Raw genomic sequence first — 19341 nt, 5'->3', positions numbered from 1 at the left:
TTAAGTCTTTTATTCTCATGTCTCTATCAAATAAATTCTTAAAATCCTGTTAGTTTAGTGATAGATAAAGTTTTGTCTTGTCATTGGGGTCAACTGTGTATTTAAATGCCCATGTATGAAGCAAAAAATACTAAACTGTAATATTCCCTGTCCTCCTCAAGTCTCCAGAAGTTAAGCTCACAAACAAAAATTGAAGTTGTATAAATTAAAAAATGGTCTTGGCTCACTTTGAAGAGATGATATTTTCTTTGTATGTCCTTATATACTACTTTACAGAATCCCTTTCGCAGTTCTTGTAGTTTGAGTGGCTTTGTATTTTTGCTATGCTTTTGTATTAATAGGAGAAAACTTACCATGTACAGAGTTTCAGCAAAATATTTTAAGTAAAGGTTGGGGAAGGAGGAAGAACTGTTTCCATTAACATTTTTAACTACATTAGTTTTAGATTTCATGTGTAATAATGAATTTATAGTGTTACGTGAATGGCTTTGTTTTTAAATTGGTGGCTTCACTAACTAAATGCCCATGTGGCGTTTTCAAGTTTACTTTGATATTTTTCCTTACAATGCCTGACTTTTGAGCTCCACAGCAGTATAAGATGGCACATGTGTTCTGTTCAAACGTGGAGGAACATTATGGGAAGACATTTATGGGAAAATCTTCTTTTTACAAAGCGACAAGAGAAAATAATGGAAATACGCCAGACTGAAATCCTTGGGTTTTAATATATGGCCTTTTGCTGCTGGGAGTAAGGATTTCCTGTTGCTTATGAAGTGCATTAGCACTTAGTATTTGGAAGTTTCAGCCAGTGGTATAGAGAGGGATTACTATAAGAGCTTTTAAGAGGGAAGTTTCTAAATACGTGCCCTTAAAGTATGGGACTCTTCAGTAAAATCCACGTGCTTTTATGGTGATAGAAATTTGGCTTGCTAATATTTTAAAAGAAAACACTGGAAATATTTTCTTTCAACTAGTTGGAGCTTCCCGTGCAGCTGTTGATGCTGGCTTTGTTCCTAATGACATGCAAGTTGGACAGACGGGCAAAATAGTAGCACCAGTAAGTATGGAAATATCTTTCATAAAAGAGCTGCAAAGTTTTCTAGCATGCATTTTCCTTCAAAGCAAATGCTTAGAAATGGGCAAAGGCTTAATACTGAGCCTAACAGGAAAATCTTAGTGTGCCCGTTGTGATACTGTCACTTGACCATGTGTTTGCAAAACTACAGCAGCAAGCTGTGATATAAATCTCTACTTTGGGTCAATTGGAAGCGTTCTGCAGACAGTTTTGTCAGAGGTTTTGCATGCTGGGTTTTTTCATGGTCACCTGCGCTGAACCTTTTTTAGTTTTCTAAGAGCCATCATTGATATGGTAAAAGATGTCATTGCCAACATAAGCTTGACATTATATTGACATGTGGCATGATCTCTGGAAAGTTTGTTTTTTACAGGTGATTTTTTTTTTTAAAGCTGTGGTAACTGTAACTAGATTATTGCATTATGATTGCAAAATTTTTGTAAGAGATGAAAATGCAAGAAACTTGAGAGAGAAATAATCTACAGGTGGGCTGCTAGAGTGAAATATCAAGAAGGGCGTACTCTGAGTGGCCTAAATGTTGGGAAATAACCTGCTGCACATATTTCCTGCTATGCATCTTGATATCACAGGGGACTGATTTCTATCCCTGTGTCTTTTTGGATCTAGGGAGGTGCCTTTCCGTCGTGTAGAAATCTGAGACTACTTCCATTATTCCTTATGACCTGGGGTAACATGGGGAAAGCAGTAGACAGATAAACCACATTGAGCCTTTGTAAATAAGAAGGTACAAATGTAGCTCATCTCAGTGTGGGGCAGAGTGTGCACTGGGATGTACTGAGATGCAATGTTCATGGATGTGAGTATGGAATTGTGACTGAGAACATGGGCAGGTATGGCAGTCTGTCAGATGCATACTTTGAGCTACGTAATTGAGTAAACAATCCACCTTTCAGTAAGCAGTTCTCTTTGATGAGTGTCTATGGCAACAGAAGGCACCAAAGAGGAACTTTTTACTTGTTAATGGTTTAATGAGACCAAAAAGGGAGAGTGAGCTAGAACTTAGTAGGGAAACTTGTCATGTTTTAACTGCTGCATTTACCAAATTGCAATAATTTCAATGATACTAAAAAGCTGTACATGTACAGATTCCTAGAGTCTGTTGTCAGTTCTGCCTGCTGGGTTTTCTTGAATAAGATGCTTTGTGCTTCTGAGTTCTTCTGTCTCGAAATGTGGATAAGGATGTTTACTGCTTTATTTTTTTTAAGTCCTCATCAGAGGCCTTCTGATGGTAGCTGTGGAGGGCTAAGTGGAGCTATTTCTAGGCACACTAGTGTTTAACGTGTAAATCTATACGATAACCAACTGCTTCTGAGAAATTCTTTGATAAGACTTAAGGTCCATCTGGTTGCGTATTGTGTCCTTCCAAAATCTTGATAGCAGTGATACTAAGCTCTGCTATGCAAGGAAATTGTGAGGCTTTAGAGATTATAAATGCAACCCAAACTCTTCTTTCTGGTGATGTCTTTCTTTTGTGCACAGTATATTTTTTTTTCGGACATAGTGCAGGACAACTGTAGCCCTCAGCATAGTACTTCCTCTTTGCTAAGGGAACATTTGTGTTTAAATATAACACACTTTCTTTTGATCACACAGTAGACAAAAGGTCCAATATATTACAGCTATAGGTCTCAGCAAGCTGATCAACACTAATTCAGTAATTGCAACTGCAACATACATGGTAATTGCAGGTTCCGAAGAAGGCAGAGTTGATTGTCGTAAGGAGGCAATCTTTAGCTGGTTGTTGCGTACCCAAACGTTTGAAAACCAGGGAGTAAGCTGAGTGTCATTTAACTGCATATTTTGAAAGGGCATGAGATGGGACTGACCATCCTTAGTACTTCACTACCCAAATATCCATTAATGAAGTGGAAAATGCTAATTTGAAGACAGCTCAGCTCTGGTTTGTGTGTCTCAAGGCTCAACAATGAACATTCTTTCCAGAGTCAAGGGCATATAAACAATTATGTTGAAACAAAAAAGACTAGTTTTTGATGAAGATATAGTGCTATAACTTGCCACAGATTGCTCATAGCAACATGTGAAAGTCATAAGAACATACAGCCACATCATAGGATCACATCAGTGTCATCATTGTCATCTTCTAGAGGATTGTTAAAGTAGCCATTAGTCAGTCAGAACTGAGTAATGAATGTTTAACTATTGTGTCAATAAACGATACTAACTGGCACAATTGCATGGTGCTACATCTTTTTGTCAGCAGGTTGATGCATTTCTCTCTCATCTCCCTTAACAAATACTTATTAAGTAGTGAGTTATGTAGAGTATTGAAAATTATATACTACTTCTTTCAAATTATTCAAATATTTCTTCTGGATCTTAAAATACATACAAGGGCAGCATATAGTGGCTTAGAAGTATAGAAAATATTGTAAGTTAATCGTAATGAAAGAGCAAGTTGAATTGATACTAAGTCCCTAGAATTGCTGGTGACCGGAATTAATTTTTCAATGTGCTGGATAGGTATCTTAAATATGAGGCTGTTTAAAGCTGCAAATTCTTAACATCATGTTCCTAATTCTACTTCACTGTCTTTTTGGTACTTCACCTAGAGAATTATTCTGTGCAGTGGAAGATAGAGTTCAGTTACAGAAGGAGTAGAACTGACCTTTCTTGATCAGATCACGATTATGCTGGCTATTTTAACAATCCTCTAGAAGATGACTGCTTTTCTTCCTGTAAGGTATGTTTGATATCATTAGTTCAGGGGTAGATCATGCCGTTTTATCTGGAAAATTGCAAAGCAGCTTTGTACGTTGGTTGGTTATATTAGCTGAGACCTGAGTTTTGTGTTTAGTGTTGAACTCCAGCTGACATGGCGCATGCCTTCCTGGGCGTGGGGGTTTTAAGCAGGGGAGGAATCTTGGATACAAGAAACCGTTGGAGTTTGAGACATACTTGCTCTCCTGTGCAGCTGTTAGTTTCTGATGGGAAAGTATCTTAGCATATGCTGTTACTCTTCTATTAATAGTCTCTCGCCCAGTCTCAGTGGAGGATTGGAATGCATTGTTTTTAAAGGACTCTGGAATTGGGTCATTTTTGAGACTACAGAGGGAGAAGAGTTAGTTACAAGCTCAGGAAGAGGGGAGGTGCTTCCACTGCTGCTTTTTGTGTATGACTGCTGGGGAGTGTTTCTGTGCTGGTCATTGGGTAAGAAGGTAATAATCTAAAAGATCTGCTTCTTTCTACCCTTGTGTGTTTGATCGTGGATTTGGTGAAGGAAGGGTAATTTTCGGCATTGGTCCTTCCGTAATTCGGTAACTGGCTTCAGTTAAGAGTGCAGCCCAGACAGTGCATCACAGAACACGAGAACCTCACAGCCGCAGCAGCTTTCCTGAAATGCTGATGTGTTAATGCATGAACAAACTGTCAGTTCAAGAAACAATTGTAGTTTGTTTTGCTTAAGTAATGAAAGAAGGCAGTTGATTAAGGAGCACAAATTTCACCTTCTTTCAGTTTGAGAATTAGTTCTGTACAGTACATCTACACTTCCAACATAGCCTTGGATCTCTAAACTTTGATGCTGGAATTTATGCGTTTTGTTGGGTTTTGACTTGATCTGTGGTAGTTTTTCTTTTGTATAATTTTATTCCAGTTGCTAAAATGTTTGGTGTATTATTTTTGTTTCTGTTAGTAGCTTTTTTTGCCTGTTGATTTCAGGTGATTGCAGCTCCTGTTTGAACGTTCTGTCTTATGAAAGAGAAGGCTGATGTGTATTATTTGATGAGATGGAAGGAAGGAAATTTTTAGGCATAAGTGGATATATTAAAATATAAAATGTTACCTTCCTAATTAAAAAAGCAATTTAGTATATTCAATGTTTTTAATCAGTGACAACCATTTTAGGAACTTTTTTTTTTTTAAATTAGAAGCCAGTTGTTTTCCACTATTTCTTATATGCAGGTGTTCTGCAGAAAAATGAAATTCAGTTTTCAGATTAAGCACTGTATCTAGTTTCTGTTTAAGAAAAAAGCTCTTTTAAGAATGTTCAAATTAGTTGGTTTTGGATAAAAATATCCTTCACATGAATGCCTACTGTTAAGTATTAGTTAAGTATATCCAGTTAGAAAATACTAAATTCCCTGCACAAATCAAGCCTCCCACCACCACCCCAGAGTAACTGCTATTTTTAGGTAAGAAATTTCAAATAGTCAGGGGCATTAGTCTTCATAGTAAAAATCTTCCCAGTTCTTTCTATCTCATTCACAAAAAAAAAAGCAGGAAACAAGAACAAAAGGGAGGCAGAGAAGAAAGAAGGTAAATAATGTTTCTCAGTTATTTAAAACTTTTATAAATGGAACATGAATGCTTCATTTTTTAGTTCAGTATTAGCTTTCCTTAGCCTAGGTATAATTACCAGCATTTCTAACATAGAAAGAAATATGTAATCTTTCTCATGAACTTCCATAATTTGTCTAATATTTAAACAAAAAAAATCTGACTATTGCGAGAAAAGGAAAGCAACTGCAAAGCAACTGCTATAAGCCTTAAGTAGCTTCTTTTAGTTTCTGAACTGTGACCTTTGCAGTACAGATTTGCAAGGAAGGAACGTATAGGGGATGATTGAATGCCTACAAATAGGTGTCTAATGCTATTTTAGCCACCTGGGATATAAAAAGTACGTTCACAGGGCTGGTAGTTATTGTGTGGGACCTGGAGACTTCCTTCTGGAAGAGCATCAGAGCATTCAGATGGGAAATCCTACACTGTCTACAATGCCACTAGGCACCTATGTTTGGACAGCCAAATTGTTCCCATGGCCTCACAAGTTTTCCCTTGTGTCCCAATCCAATTATATTCTCCCTTCAGTTTTTGAAGGAAGATGGGGTTGTATTGGGATTATCTTGCTCTCAACTTCAACCCCCAAGAAAACAAACAAAACCTCAGTGGCACTGTGAGTTGTTTTTTGGGGGTTTTTTTGTTTGTTTTTTTTTTGTTTTTTTGGGTTTTTTGTTTTTTGTTTTTGTTTTTTTTTTTCCCCAGAAAGTCTGCGTCGTTTTAGGCTGTTGGGATCCTCGTGAAGGATCTGCTGCTGCCTGAAAAGCATCCTTCTAGTTTAATCTCTTCAGAGTTTAAATAATCACTCTTTTAATTTATTTTATTTTCATCTGTTGAAGTCTGTGTTCTTTTTGGGGTCCAGTTCTATAACTGCTTTAGCTTTCTTTATAGGTTTTCCTAGCTGGCAATAGGGAAGATGTGGCCAGACCAGTTTCACAATTGTAGGACTCAGGGTGTCCATCTGGGGTTAGCCATCAGTGGACCATGGCTGGAAAGCCTCACCTTCGCCGTCTCAGACTTTATTGCGAGGTTTTCTTCTTGAGGACGGTACGGTACAGAGGGTGCATCCAGCAGGGAAAGCACAGCCAGGCAGAACTCCTTTTTTTTTTTCCAGGTGGTCAGTTGCTGCTGTTTTGTTACTTTCAACATTGGGCACAAAATACTAACAGGCAACAAGAAACTGAGATGGAAAACTCAGGAAGGCAGAAATTAGGAAATGTATGATGTAGTGACAATTGATATTGAGTTAGATGATTGTGCTAGAAATGTGATACAATTGCACAGAAGGCAGATGCGTTTGGATATTGCATGTGCTGAGAAACCTCGGGTGGGGAATGCAGATGGGAATTCAGTGTAGTTCTGATATGATCGCCAGGAGTAAGCTTGCTGACCTGCTTAGCTTCAGTGCTTAAGCTTCAGTTTCGTACCAGAGGGTCTCTGAACGTAATTGCAGGAACTTCAAAAGAGAGGCAGATTTACAACTGTCAGGAATTGACGGTAATAATGAGGGAAAAAGAGACATGTTAAAGAGGTGCAGCTTCAGTTGAGATGCTGAAGAGTGAGGTCTTGGTTCAGTTGAAAGGCACCAAAGCTGTGGAAGAACAGGAACAACTCAAGGTGTTGTATTAGGTAAAAAATGCAGGAGTGGGATGAAATTGGAAGCAGGAAAAGGAAAGCTGAATGTCAAGGAAGCATTTCCTGGTGGAGAGATACACGAAGGTGCAGAATGGTCTACAGATCAGTGGAATTCCTGTTGCTCTGCTTCTCTTACAAGAGGGTGGGACACTTTCTGAGCTTATCTATGCCCCAGTATTTTACTAGGCAGTCCCTTTCACTGCAGCGAAGGGCTTCTTAGCACTTAGTAGTCAGTCATCTTCTTGCTTTGGGAGTAGCAGGAAGGGAGAAAGACAATATAATGTTATTTACATTTTTCCTGTGTTTCATATTGCTTTGTATTTGGTAGCAAAGCAATCAAACACTTCACTTAGCCTGGTTTTCTTTTCTCGAAAATGCATGAGTTTCATTGTCTAATAAGTGGATACGAACTCTTCAGTGTTACTTCCCATTGCTTGCTTAGGCATCACTTGCTTGCTCAGGTTGGCATATCTGTGAAGTTTTGTTTCCCTTCACTCTCTTGTGGGGAAGTGTAGGGAAAATGAAACAAGGTATATTTTATTCCAGGATTTCTGTTCCTTTTTGTTCTCTGGCTCTTACCAAAAATTACAACAGAATGAACTAATTAATTCCATTAGCTTCATGAGAAGTGTCACTCCTGTCATCTTGATTGTACTCACTTTAAAAATGTTCTACTCCTTGCTTATCAATTATAAGATCTTTATTACTTCCTAATGTGTTACACATACAAGAGAATATTGAGATACTAAAGTTTCTCTATTCAAACATGTGGTGCATTACTTAATTTTTCCTACCTTTAGCTAGCTTCTTTGTAGGAATGTGTTATTTGTACATTACGTTTTATTAACAGACCAGCAGGTGCACTTTTCATTGTGTAAATGGCCAAGGCTGTTAGGTAGCTAGCAGATGGGAATAGCGTTGGGAAAACTGACCATGCTTGGGAAATTGTTTTTGGAATATCTCCTCTGATAATTCACTATTGTTGAAAAGTAGCTTTATAGCGGCAAACTTTAGAGAGCTATTTGTATGCAGCTGGGACTGAATTTACAGACTACCTTTCTCTGACTTGCTAAAAAGCTAAGGATTGACAACCCCTTTCATCCTGCATTATCCAGTGTAGCTTTTAACTCCAAGAAAACTATGTTCACAAATTGATGCTCTGCTCCTTTGGGGTTGGTGCAGAAACATTAAATTGTACTAAAATATTCATATGTGAGTGCATTTAGCTGAAAGCAATTGATGTGCTTTTCCCTAGAGAGAGAAAAAAAAAAATTGCTGTATGGCCCTGCACTCCAGCAGACACCCTAACCACCCTTAAGAGTAATTATATAGCTTGGCTGATCAAAGGTTCTTAAAGTGAAAAAGAAACTGTAGTTGGGATATAGTTTAGTAATGTGTGCTTCTTGAATGCAATATACTCAACTGCATCAAAGTAGGACATACTGGATAACTGTTTGATATGCAGTGCAATGTATATGAACTAGTGTCAAGTCAGAAAATATTTTATTGGGTTAATAGCTTGTAATTGGAAGGAAACTCTTGTGTGAAGCAATTTTCATTACAAAGATTTCTTTCTAATTTCATTGTCCTTTCACTCTTGCAAAGAAAATAAAATATCTGAGCTGCCTTTAAAAAGAGTATGTGTGCCAAAGGGGTTTATTAAACTAGCCTGTTTAAAAGCATGCCACTGGTAGGATGATAAATTGATGTACACTAAAGGTTTTCAGTGTAATTCAAAAATTGGCATAAAAATCAATAGTAGCTGACGGCATTCTTGTAAAGTGACTACCTCATCTTGTGTTGCACCTGTGGATGCACAGTAGTCTCTTACAGCAGCACTCAAAGTCACTGTAAGTTGCAACTAAAAACTGTTCTTGTGGGTCTCTTAAGCAAATGTACCTTAATTGCCCCAAGGCAGCCCAAGGCATTTTTAAATATTCTCATAAGTAAAAATGAAGTAATATTATATACCACAAATTGTTCTATAAGTAATGGGAAGAGTCAGTATGCACAGGAAAATAACTGCATTGGTATATTGGTAATTATAATCACTCACTTATAGCACTCTTGTGACATTTATCTAAACAGCGTGTAACTGGCTGTATGGATTCTGGAGCCAGTTGTGCAGATTCATGCATGTGAAGTCTCATGGACTTGCTATAGGTGCTAATATGTAAGCTGGGTAGATTTAAAGCAGAAATAGGAGTTTAAGGGATGGCTAAGGAACATTTTTTCATTTTAATGATTAGCATACAATGACTCTCTCTACAGGACATACCACGGTCATGTTTGTCAAGAAGACAAAGCAAGGCTAGATGAATACTTCAAATAGCAAATGAGAAGTTGGATTCTTGATTTGGAATCTTGCCTTTGAATAGGATAAATGCGGAGCTTGGAGTTTTGTTTCTTTTTAGGGTTGTTGTGATACAAATCTGTGCTTACAAACTTAGAGGTCTCTGTCCGGGTCCTGGCTCCCACTGGAGTCATGTGGGATATTGTGTGGCAGGACAAATTAAAACTCTTGGCTTCTGTGCCAGTTTGCTGGCAGAATCAGCTCTGGCTGCTGCTGTAGCCCTTGTGAGAAGCCTAACGGGTGTGTTACGTGCTGATGCCCCCACCATCATATCTTCACATTACTGACGTACCCAGTGCTTTCTGCAATGGCATGTCTTTCAGTGCTTCCTGATGGTGCATCGCTGCCCTCTGCTTCATATGCTGCTAGCTTTTTGGTCTGCCCCATGTCCTGTGCTGCCTGTTCCCTCCATTGTGCGCTTTCTCACCCTTAGCTCTCTTCTTGGGTGTCCCTTCCCCTCTGCTGGTGTCTGCTATCCACTTCAGACAAAATAAAGATTTGTGGCATGTCTATGACATATGTATGGTAATTATTTCCTGTGTGAAATGAAGTTACTGCGAGGGAAGACAATTGTCTAATCTGATGTCATGCCCTTATACCACCAAAACTTTTCATTTTCCTTGACTTTAATTGCTTTTGGGACGATATTTGTACCAGACAGTGCAGCGAGCCCCCGGTACAGAATTTGTTTGCTGTTTTGTTACACCGTTCTCCTGTGGCACAGCACTGGCAGCAGCCCTTCAGTGAAAACCTGCCTGTGCACAAGCACCGGGGAGTTGATAAATGCCGCTTCATGTCCTGGGCTTTGACGTAAGTGCCTGTAATTGTAGGCTGTGGATCAGCCACCTGACAGCAGTAATTAGAGCAGCTTCCAGGGATCCAAAAAGCAGGAACTTGGAAGTTGGTGCAAAGCCATCTTTGTTGGCACCTAAGAGGTGCGATCCAGACTCTGATTCATGCCGTTTTGTGCCTTGGCGTGGGGTGGGTCTCCTGCGTAGATGAGCTCTGAGGAGCTGAGATCTCCTTCCAGACCTTAATGTGCTCTGTGCTGCGATGGCAGGCATGTCGTGTAACGCGGTTGGAAGCGACACTGCTCTGTGGTACTGATCTGCTTTCCGTTTTGTTCCCTCACTTACTTCATAGTGCTTGCGGCTGCAGTTCTGACTTGGGACTTCGAACGCTAACACAGTAGAAATGGTAGGACTCAGCAAAAGGCTTGATAGAAGTTAATGATCTCAGGGGAAATACCAAAACAAGGGTATTACCCTGAACATAACTGAGAGATCTGAATTTCTGGGTCTTTTATGACCTCTCTGGATGACTAGTTGAATTCTCTCCTTGGAGAGTACTGAACAGTCCTGAGTCTTTATCATTCAGACCTTGTGGGTCCTTTGTTTCCCTCCTATGAAATTGTAGAATAGATTTAAACTAAGATTTAAGGAATCAAATCTATTTTATAGTATGAAACTATTGATAAGAAACATGCTGTCCTGTGTGTTCTTTGTATGAAAGCGTTACTGAGGTGATTTGCCGTGTATGTTACAGCGGGGACCAGTTACCTTAGCCAGAGAGCTAAAAGCACGTAAGCTAGAAGGGCATAGCTTAGAGGCAGAAGAAAGGCTTTTTAGACAAGCCTGACGATTTACAAATGTCCTTTTAATGAAACATCCTTGTCTTTGCTAGATATTTTAATAGAATATATACATAGGCATCTGGTTCCTGGTTAGCTGGATTCTTTCCAAAGACTGAACTTCACAATGTTAAACAGACTGAGAAGAGTCTCTGGTAGTCTAGATGACTGGCACTTAATGAATTGCTCTGAAAAAAAAAATCAAATTACAGTAATGTGTTTTTAAAAAGAGCTTGTATTAAAGACTATATGATGTTAGAATAATTTCTCCTGTAACATCTGTTCTTTTATTTGGTATAATTAAAATATTGTATTCTTACCGTGAGTTCTTATATGGGCATATTATATTACGTTGCAGCTGTGGTTAAAATGGATTGACCTCCAGTAGTAATCTACTCAGTAAAATGCTATTGAGGCTAAGAAAATTCTGAGTGTCTTCAACAGCTGTGTGTTTTTGTGGAAATATATAGACTAGATTCTGTGTTTCAATTTCAAAGTAAGCCTTTTTAATAGGAAATACTTTGTTCCTGCTCTGTTGTCCCTCCCCTTCAATTTTTATAGGAGATAGCTCGTGTAGAAAAGCGTAGAGAAGCTTCATAAATTTTATTTATCTATTCCTGTTTAAAAACCAGTGTAATAGGTGAAATGTATAGCTGCAGAAACATCAGAAAGCAATAATCTTTTTTTTCTTTAATTGATATAATGAGTATCAGGCCTGTATGGAGAAAGCAGTCTGCGTGGTCTCCATTTGAACACCTTCATTTGCCAGCCTGTTGTGCAGGTCTGTGCCTGTTCCACAGCTGGGCTTTGTTCTCTCCGTTAAAAGCCACTTAACTGTAATGCACGTCTTCAGTTGCACAGGGATAAGATTTTTTGATCCTCTTACCCTCCCTGGCCCCAGAATTAATTTCTTGAATTAGATTTGTATGTTCTTAAATATGGACTAACCTTGGTATTATTAAAAGAGAAATTCTGTTACTATTTCAGGGTTGCATCTTTTCTAAGCATGTATAAACACCACCTTTTGATTGGTTTTGACATGATTCCCCAACTATTTTTGTGTATTACAGTTTCCTTTTATTGAATGAGTTGGTGAAAAGTATTTTCTTTGGTCGTCTTCTGTAAAATTAGGTAGCTAAACAGTCCAGGTTTGACTGCTACTTGGATTTGCGGTAGTGAGAAAACTGTCACAGAGCTGAAAACATACTTGGTTTTGGATAGATTATAGCCTGGATGACTTTCAGCCTGAGGGGAAAAAAAATACTTTTCTGCTGTGAATTAAAATTATTGATATAGATCTATTTGCCTATACGTTTTCATCTATTTTGAATGTCAGTCTCTTTGGAGATGCTAGATTGGGAGCCCCAAGATGTGAAGAATCAGCGTGTTGGTGCCTTCCTGGGAAGCATTTCTTTACTCATCCCATGTAGGAGTCGACAGTGAATGGGGGAAGAAAAGCTTTAGGGCATGTGGACACTGAGGGTTGGGGTAAATAATAGAACTATCGCTACAAGTGCAAGCCTACTTCACTATCCAAAATGTTTTATCCTGCCATACAGGAAACTTTTTAAAGGTTTAAACACCTGAATTTTCAGCTTTGTGCATTCTGTCTTATTTAAAGGATCCTAGAGGCTTCAAACAAAAAAGCCTAGGTTTTCTCTTTAGGTGGCTGCATTATCCGTTTATAGGTTATCTTGCTTAATATTTGCGTTGGGAATCTCCAGGGTCATGGGTAGCACTGATTGCCCTGTCCTCGAGCTGAGCAGTGTTTTATGTTTGATGCAGATCTCTCTCTTTTTTTTCCTTTTTTTTTTTTTTTTTTTCCCCTCCCCGTCCCCCTCATCTGTCTTTGCCAGATGCTCCTTTGGGATTCTCCTTTCACAGTTACATTACATCCCCAAGTGGGGAAGGGAACCAATCATCAGATGCCTTTAATATTGAAAACTACTGTAATGTAAAAACTACTGCATGTAATTGATTTTGAGTAAAGTTTGTGAGAGCTTACTTGAAACTATGTTGTGGATACCAAAAATGTCTCTTTTTTGTTTTCTTCTAGGAACTTTATATTGCTGTGGGAATATCTGGAGCAATCCAACACTTGGCTGGGATGAAAGACAGCAAGGTATATAAAGACGGATGTGCTAGAAAAGATTTTGAGGAAGGAAATGAGTTGATTTCCTTGCTTTTACATCAGTACTTTAGCCAGTTTTCCAATTTCTTTTAATGTTAAAATTGCCAGTTTGTTTCTTTAAAACACGCTAGCCCTCTGAGCCTTGCCAAAAAAAGGTATTGTGGCAAAACATCTAACACAGTAGAAAAACTGGTAAAATAAGTGGTAAGTAGAAGCAGCTAGGTGACTTTGTTTATTAAAAAAACCAAAACACGTGCCTGAATTCTATACAATAGTTCCATTTGCATTTATTTCAGAGTATGACATATTAATTCATGCATAACAATGTGCAATCTGAATTATGAACTTACTATTCCATAAAGTAAAAGATGTCTGTGACATTCCTGCGTTTAGCCATTCAAATGGAAACCTATTATAAAACGGCAGTAAAACTTTAAAAGGTTTAACTCATTAGTTGCCAAAGCAAATAATCCGAAATTGGAATTGCCAGTGTGGTGCATCTGGAAAGAGGAGCAGAATTACCTGCTGAATCATACTATCAAATGCCAAACAACTGTAGCTTGTCCTGCCTCCCCGCAAGTCATTTTTGAAAAACGATAATATATATTTTTTTCTATATCCAGGGAATGAACTTAAGCTTTCTGGCATAACCAGAAACCAAAGCCAGAACTTTGAATATCTTATAAAACTGAGGAAAAGGTTTGCAAAACTTTACAGGCAGATCCTTGTGTTTAACCGATAACAGACGAGTGAGTTCATGTGGCTGGTAATCGTCCTCACAGCCAGCCAGTGTGGTAGGATGATCTGTGCTTTCTTACAATTAGTTCTTTTTGCAAATATTACTTAAATATTTTGGGGAAGAAAACCATATAAGCTGTATTTGGGATACAGCACCCTTTTTGGGACCTCAGTCTTCTAAAATCAGGGACTCAAGCAGTTGACACAGTGGAGAAAAACCAACCATAATTAGAAATTAAGGATGAAAGATGGGCAGGGATGAAGGTCGCTGTTGAGAAGTGTGAGTAGTGTGTCTGCAGCAGGGTATTCTCACTGCTGTCAGGAGAACAGCATCGCCGTAGTCTCTTCTACTCGCAGTGCAGCAAGAGGGAGACAGCACGGGAGTCAGCAGGAGCAGCACTCATGTGGCACTGCCAGTGGGCTCCTCGGCTCCCTCGGGACTATGCTGGTGGCCGATGGGCCAGAGTATAAGGAGTGTCTTTGTGCCGAGGTGTTTAGTCTCCAACTGTGCTTTTGGGTGAGGGAGGAGGTGGGCAGGTGGGATTAGCATCAGCCCTTGACTGAGAACTGTGTATTTAAAGCTGCTTAAAACTCGAGCTGGCCTTGTTTGTATTTGTCTCCTGCCTTATCTCCATTAAGACTACCAGAAATACTGGAAACCTGTTACTTTATGTGCCAGAATTTCCTTTGATATAAAAATACTGAGCAGCAGTGCCCTGATTGATATTTTGAGATGTTCTTTTATAAGGACAGATGAAATTTGTCAATCTGAGATCTTTCATTTCTCCCACATACTATAGTTTTTCTAGTGTAAACAAATGTGTGTATTGTGAAATTCGCTTTTACTTATTTGTGTTTGAAATGTGTTCTGCTTTCCTTTTAGCCAAGGCACATAGGTGGGGTAGTTACTGAAAAGATCCAGTTTTTAGAAACATAAAGAATTATGCAGCCGTGGGAGCTCTCTGGAGTGTCCCCCGTCCCTCAGCACAGTTACCTGGCATTGTGAACTCGTACACTTCAAGATACATTTTCCAAAGTAATCAGATGCTTTCTACCAAGTGAAATGTATAATTTATTTGTCCTTTTACAGCAAGGTAGAAAATGCAGCTTTTGAGGAGACCTGAAGAATCGTTGTTGCTTTCTTTCCTTATTTTTGATTCCCTCATGAGGTAGTTACAGTAGCTTTTCTTTCTAAGAGATGGAACTTGCAAAGTTCTGTTGCAGCAAGGTGATGCTTTTGCTTCTTACCGTGGGAAGGCCAACTGAGCGATGTGGTAGAGAACCAGATCTTACTAAAAAGTTACTTCAGCTAATGGAGACAGAGGAAGGACGGGGCTGCCAAACTAAAGCTTAAGACAGTTTTGCAAGCAACTGGTGTTAATTATTTTTGCGATAGGGACAGAGCTGGCAGCCCACAGGCTGTCACCAACAAGTGGCCTCAGCTGGCCCTCAGCATTGGCCCCCGTGGCCTCACGCCCCTGTGAACGGTTCTGCAAAGGGCCTCAGGGTATAATTAGAGAAAGTCTTGTTTGTGCTAATATCTTCAGGTGTATCACAGCCTGGATTTTGCTTCCTGCACTGTAGAACTGCCAGAGGAGGCTTGTATTTGCAAATGGGGTAACTGAAATAAAACCAATACAACTTCGGGAAAAATATTTCAGGGGAAGCATTAGGGGAATACTTGCAGGTCTTTGCTTACAAGCTGGCAGGAGGGCAGCAGCGCTCTGCTGCAGGTACGTCCTTGTGTGTGTGCTTTGGCCTTCCTTTATAGCGAGTCACAGGATACAAACGACCTGCGAAAAAGAAACACTTCTGTGGGCCTAAAAACACAGGATTTGCAGGCTTTTATCTTTGAGTTACGGCCACTGGCGTGTGCTACTGAGCCATTAGTTTTGTTGGACTTCAGGGGATTCAGGGGAGGGAGTAAAACAGAGACACGTGAACTGTGGGTACCAGGGACCAGCAGGTTAAGCGTTGGGCTGGAGCTCTCCTGAGCAGGCTGGTTGCCTCGAAACAGAGCTCACACGGGCAGCATTTCGGTTGAAGGGCAGTATGCGGAGTTGGGGGCTCAGACCCCTGCTTGGGGTAACGCTCGTTTTATGAGCTGTTGTCTTTTTTGTCGTCCCGTTCCCCCCCCCCCCTCCCTCCCCCCCCCAATCCTTTTTGGAGTGCTCCCCATCCTGTTGTAGATTTTGATGGGGACACCCACACTCGTTTTGCTGGAAGCTGTCACAGGCATTTACAGAGTGAGTTACTTGTATGGCAGAGTTTAAACCAAGAAAAATATTTTCTGGACTGTTGTATGGAATTTTGATCATGTCCATTTTTCTGCTGTGTGACAAACTCCATGATATGGCCCATAGTAAGTGCCGAGGCCTTTAGGCATGGCTTTATTGTACTTGATTTAAATGCCACCTTTCAGTTGTTATGTCTGTAATGGTATGGCTTTAGATCTTGCAGATAATCTGTTGTAATTTTTTGTCTAGACTCTTTTCAACAGGTTGTCCCTGATGTATGAAATGAGCAGGGGAGGGAGGGGGGTGTGTCTGTCCGGCTGGGTGCGTGTGTCTGTGTGTGTTTGTTCGTTTTTAAGGTGGAAAGGAAAAATGTTAAGTGCTGCAATCTGTATCTTCTGCTTCGGGGGGCTTGGAGAGAATTTAGCCCATGTTTCCTAGACAAGGCTTGTCAACCGTAAGCCAGCTGTAGATGGTAATTATATATATTTATATATTCACATGGTGCTCTACTGTTGCTTGCAGACCATTGTTGCTATTAACAAGGATCCAGAAGCTCCCATTTTCCAAGTGGCAGACTATGGACTGGTGGCAGACTTATTTCAGGTGAGGCTGAACTTGCAGATGCACGGGATAATGGTTTCGGAGATGTAATGATAGCTTAGATAATACACACCAGTAAGGGTTGTTTTGTTAAAGAACTGGCTTTATGATTTCATTATTTTCAGTCTACAAATTCAAGCCCTGCAAGTAGATGCTGTCATGTGTGTTGGGGGTGGGGGGGGTCACACTGGGCTGCCTCTATTCTGGTTTCCTGAATATGAACCATCTTGAGCAATAACTGTACATAGGTCCTTACATGTATTTTTAAGCTTCATAAAATATAAAAGTAGAGTTGGCAGGAGGAGGTCTTATTTTTGCCTGGGCTTGCTGCCTTTCTGACGCCCATGAGGAACTAACTTAGTGTTCTCTCTGGGAAGTCTGCGCTGCAAGCTAGCCCATGGCCAAGTGCCCGTGGCTTGCATGTGCGAGCCACCCACGTGCACGGCCATACGTGTGACGTGCGGGAGCTTGTGGTGGCTCTGGGAGGCGCACGCAGAAACTCTGCCAGCACTTAATGCCATTCCTGAACTGATGCCCGCTGGCTCGGTGGCAAGCACGGGCCTTTTCATAAGCCAGAGACAAAGTCACATTCTGAAGAAACACCACGTAGACAATTTCCTTAATAAATTTTGTACGAATGCATTATTTCCACCTAATGGAAATGTAGCTCTCTTAAATAATTAAGAGGCTTTATTCAGCAGGAGAGAAGTGGGGAGTGCTGTAAGCTGGGGTGACCCACAGCCCCTGGAGTGCTGTGCTGGGCATGAGGGGTGGGAGGGTGACGGGGCGGGGAGGGGGGGGCAGGTGCGGCACATGGAGAGTTTGGGGGGGGGGGGGGGGGGGGGGGGCGGTGGTCTGAGTGAGAGCACACACTACCCCAGCACTGGTGCTTGCAGGCGGTGCCGGAGATGACAGAGCTGCTGAAGAAGAAGTGAGTGCTGGTGATGGACCCTGCCTCTGCAGTTGGGGTGTGGGGAATAAGGGCAAATAAAGGATTGTACTGGAAAGAGGTGGGGTCACTGTGGTGGTGGTTTATTTGTGGTGGACAGTGGGATGGCACATAGACTGGTGGCGGTGGTGGGGTAGAAGACAGGAAGGGAAGGATGGAAAGGGAATGAGAGAGGGATACAAGGTAAGAGGCAGCATGTGTTTGTCAGTGTTTATTCCCATCCCCACTCCCCTTCCCAGCCGCGCTCAGCCCCTGGGCAGGGTCAGGCCAGGGGGCCAGCCCGGGCCCAGGCTGTCCAGCAGCTCTGTCCTGCCCCTGGGCACCGTGGGTCTGTGCTAGCCCTGCGCTGGTGGAAGGTCCATGGTGCTCCTGGGCACTGCTGGGCTGGCCCCAGGCTGCTGGCAGGACAGGGCCAGAGTCTGTCCGTCCCCCCCAGGCACTGTGGGTCCGTGTTGGCCTAAGACTGGCGGAAGGTCCATTGTGCCCCAGAGGACATCATAGGTCCCAGCTGGCCAAGAGCTGGTGGCAGGGTAGTTCATCATGCACCACGGGCACTGGTGGGCAGAGGCGATGCTGGCTTGGGCCTGGGCTGGTGGCCATTGCAGGAGATGCCACGGGTTGCCTCTAGCACTGTCGCCTTGCCTGTGGCAGCCTTGTGACCCAGTGCTGCGAGTGTGTCCCCACAGCTGTCCTGGTTCCCCCCAGGCTGTCCCTATGCCTCAGGAACCCTGCCAGCCGTGGCTCCGGGTCCCAGCGCCCCGTATTTCTCATCGATCACCGGGGCACCCTGTGGGCAGTCGATGAGGGGCTTGAGCTGGAAGACGTCAAGGCTCTCCTGGTTCCTGCGATTGTAGACGCTAAGCCGGTGGCCCAGGTCGGGGCTGGCCCCCACTGAGCCCGCAGGGCTGGGCAGCTTCAGGTTGACGGGATCCAGCCCCTTCTGCGCCAGGCAGGCCTCTTCCGACAGGGAGGACAGCAGCTCCTGCACCATGGCCTGGGCCACCTGCTGCCGGCTGGGTGCCAGCTCGGCCCGTGGGCTGGCAGCAGCCTCGGCAGCGTCCTCGCAGGCCGTGCTGCAGTCCGGGGAGGAGCCCAGCGTCTGGCTGCTCTCGCTGCAGGCTTGTGTGCCTGAGCTGACGGTGGAGCGCGAGGCGCTGCCCGAGGTGATGCTGGCGGACGTCCCCGTGCTGCCCAGCCGCATCGGCACCTCCACTGTGAAGAGGTCGGAGGAGATGTTGGGGCGATGGACGTCGATGGCGGCGGTGGTGACCACACAGATGGCTGCCTCAGGGACGGCACTGTCTGCAGGGAAGAAAGCAGAGAGAGGTGGGTGAAGGCCCCACCGTGCTAAAAAACACCGCGCCTCCACCCTCGCCAGTGTCTGCTTCTTATAGAGCGGTTGTGTAAATGTATGGAATAGCTGGTGAGCAACACATCCCCCTTCACTGACATGGCTTTTTTTATATGTACAGATACAGCTGTACAGAGAGAGAGAGAAAAGGGGCATGTACATATATAAGTAATACCATATACCTCCAGCTGTGTGTACTTATTATATAAAATACCTATACACATCTATAATACATATTATCTAACTTTACACACATAACTCTCTCTATAAATATATGTATATTGTTCTGTGTTTGTAGGGAAAGAGAGCAAGAATATATAGCAAG

The 19341-nt window shown here is 41.9% G+C and overlaps 2 protein-coding genes across 4 annotated transcripts in view; one reads left to right on the top strand and one right to left on the bottom strand.

Annotated features, from left to right (window-relative positions):
• ETFA (electron transfer flavoprotein subunit alpha) overlaps positions 1-17723 on the top strand; it is a 32456-nt gene extending 14733 nt beyond the window's left edge. Inside the window, exons 9-12 of the mRNA XM_074599773.1 lie at positions 975-1057; positions 13067-13132; positions 16639-16719; positions 17613-17723. Of these exons, the coding sequence (XP_074455874.1) occupies positions 975-1057; positions 13067-13132; positions 16639-16719; positions 17613-17651 (269 nt within the window). The 3' untranslated portion in view covers positions 17652-17723. The remainder of the gene's footprint in view (positions 1-974; positions 1058-13066; positions 13133-16638; positions 16720-17612) is intronic.
• A 4-nt stretch (positions 17724-17727) lies between these two features.
• The window catches only part of TMEM266 (transmembrane protein 266), an 89688-nt gene continuing 88074 nt past the window's right edge, over positions 17728-19341 (bottom strand). For all 3 annotated transcript variants that reach the window (XM_074599770.1, XM_074599771.1, XM_074599772.1), the window contains exon 13: positions 17728-18967. In XM_074599770.1, the coding sequence (XP_074455871.1) occupies positions 18378-18967 (590 nt within the window). In that variant the 3' untranslated portion in view covers positions 17728-18377. The remainder of the gene's footprint in view (positions 18968-19341) is intronic.

This window comes from Larus michahellis, chromosome 9 (genome assembly GCF_964199755.1).
Source record: "Larus michahellis chromosome 9, bLarMic1.1, whole genome shotgun sequence".
NCBI classification, from domain to species: Eukaryota; Metazoa; Chordata; class Aves; order Charadriiformes; family Laridae; genus Larus; species Larus michahellis.
Note: the sequence above shows the minus strand (reverse complement) of the source record. Positions and strands in the feature narration are given on the sequence as shown.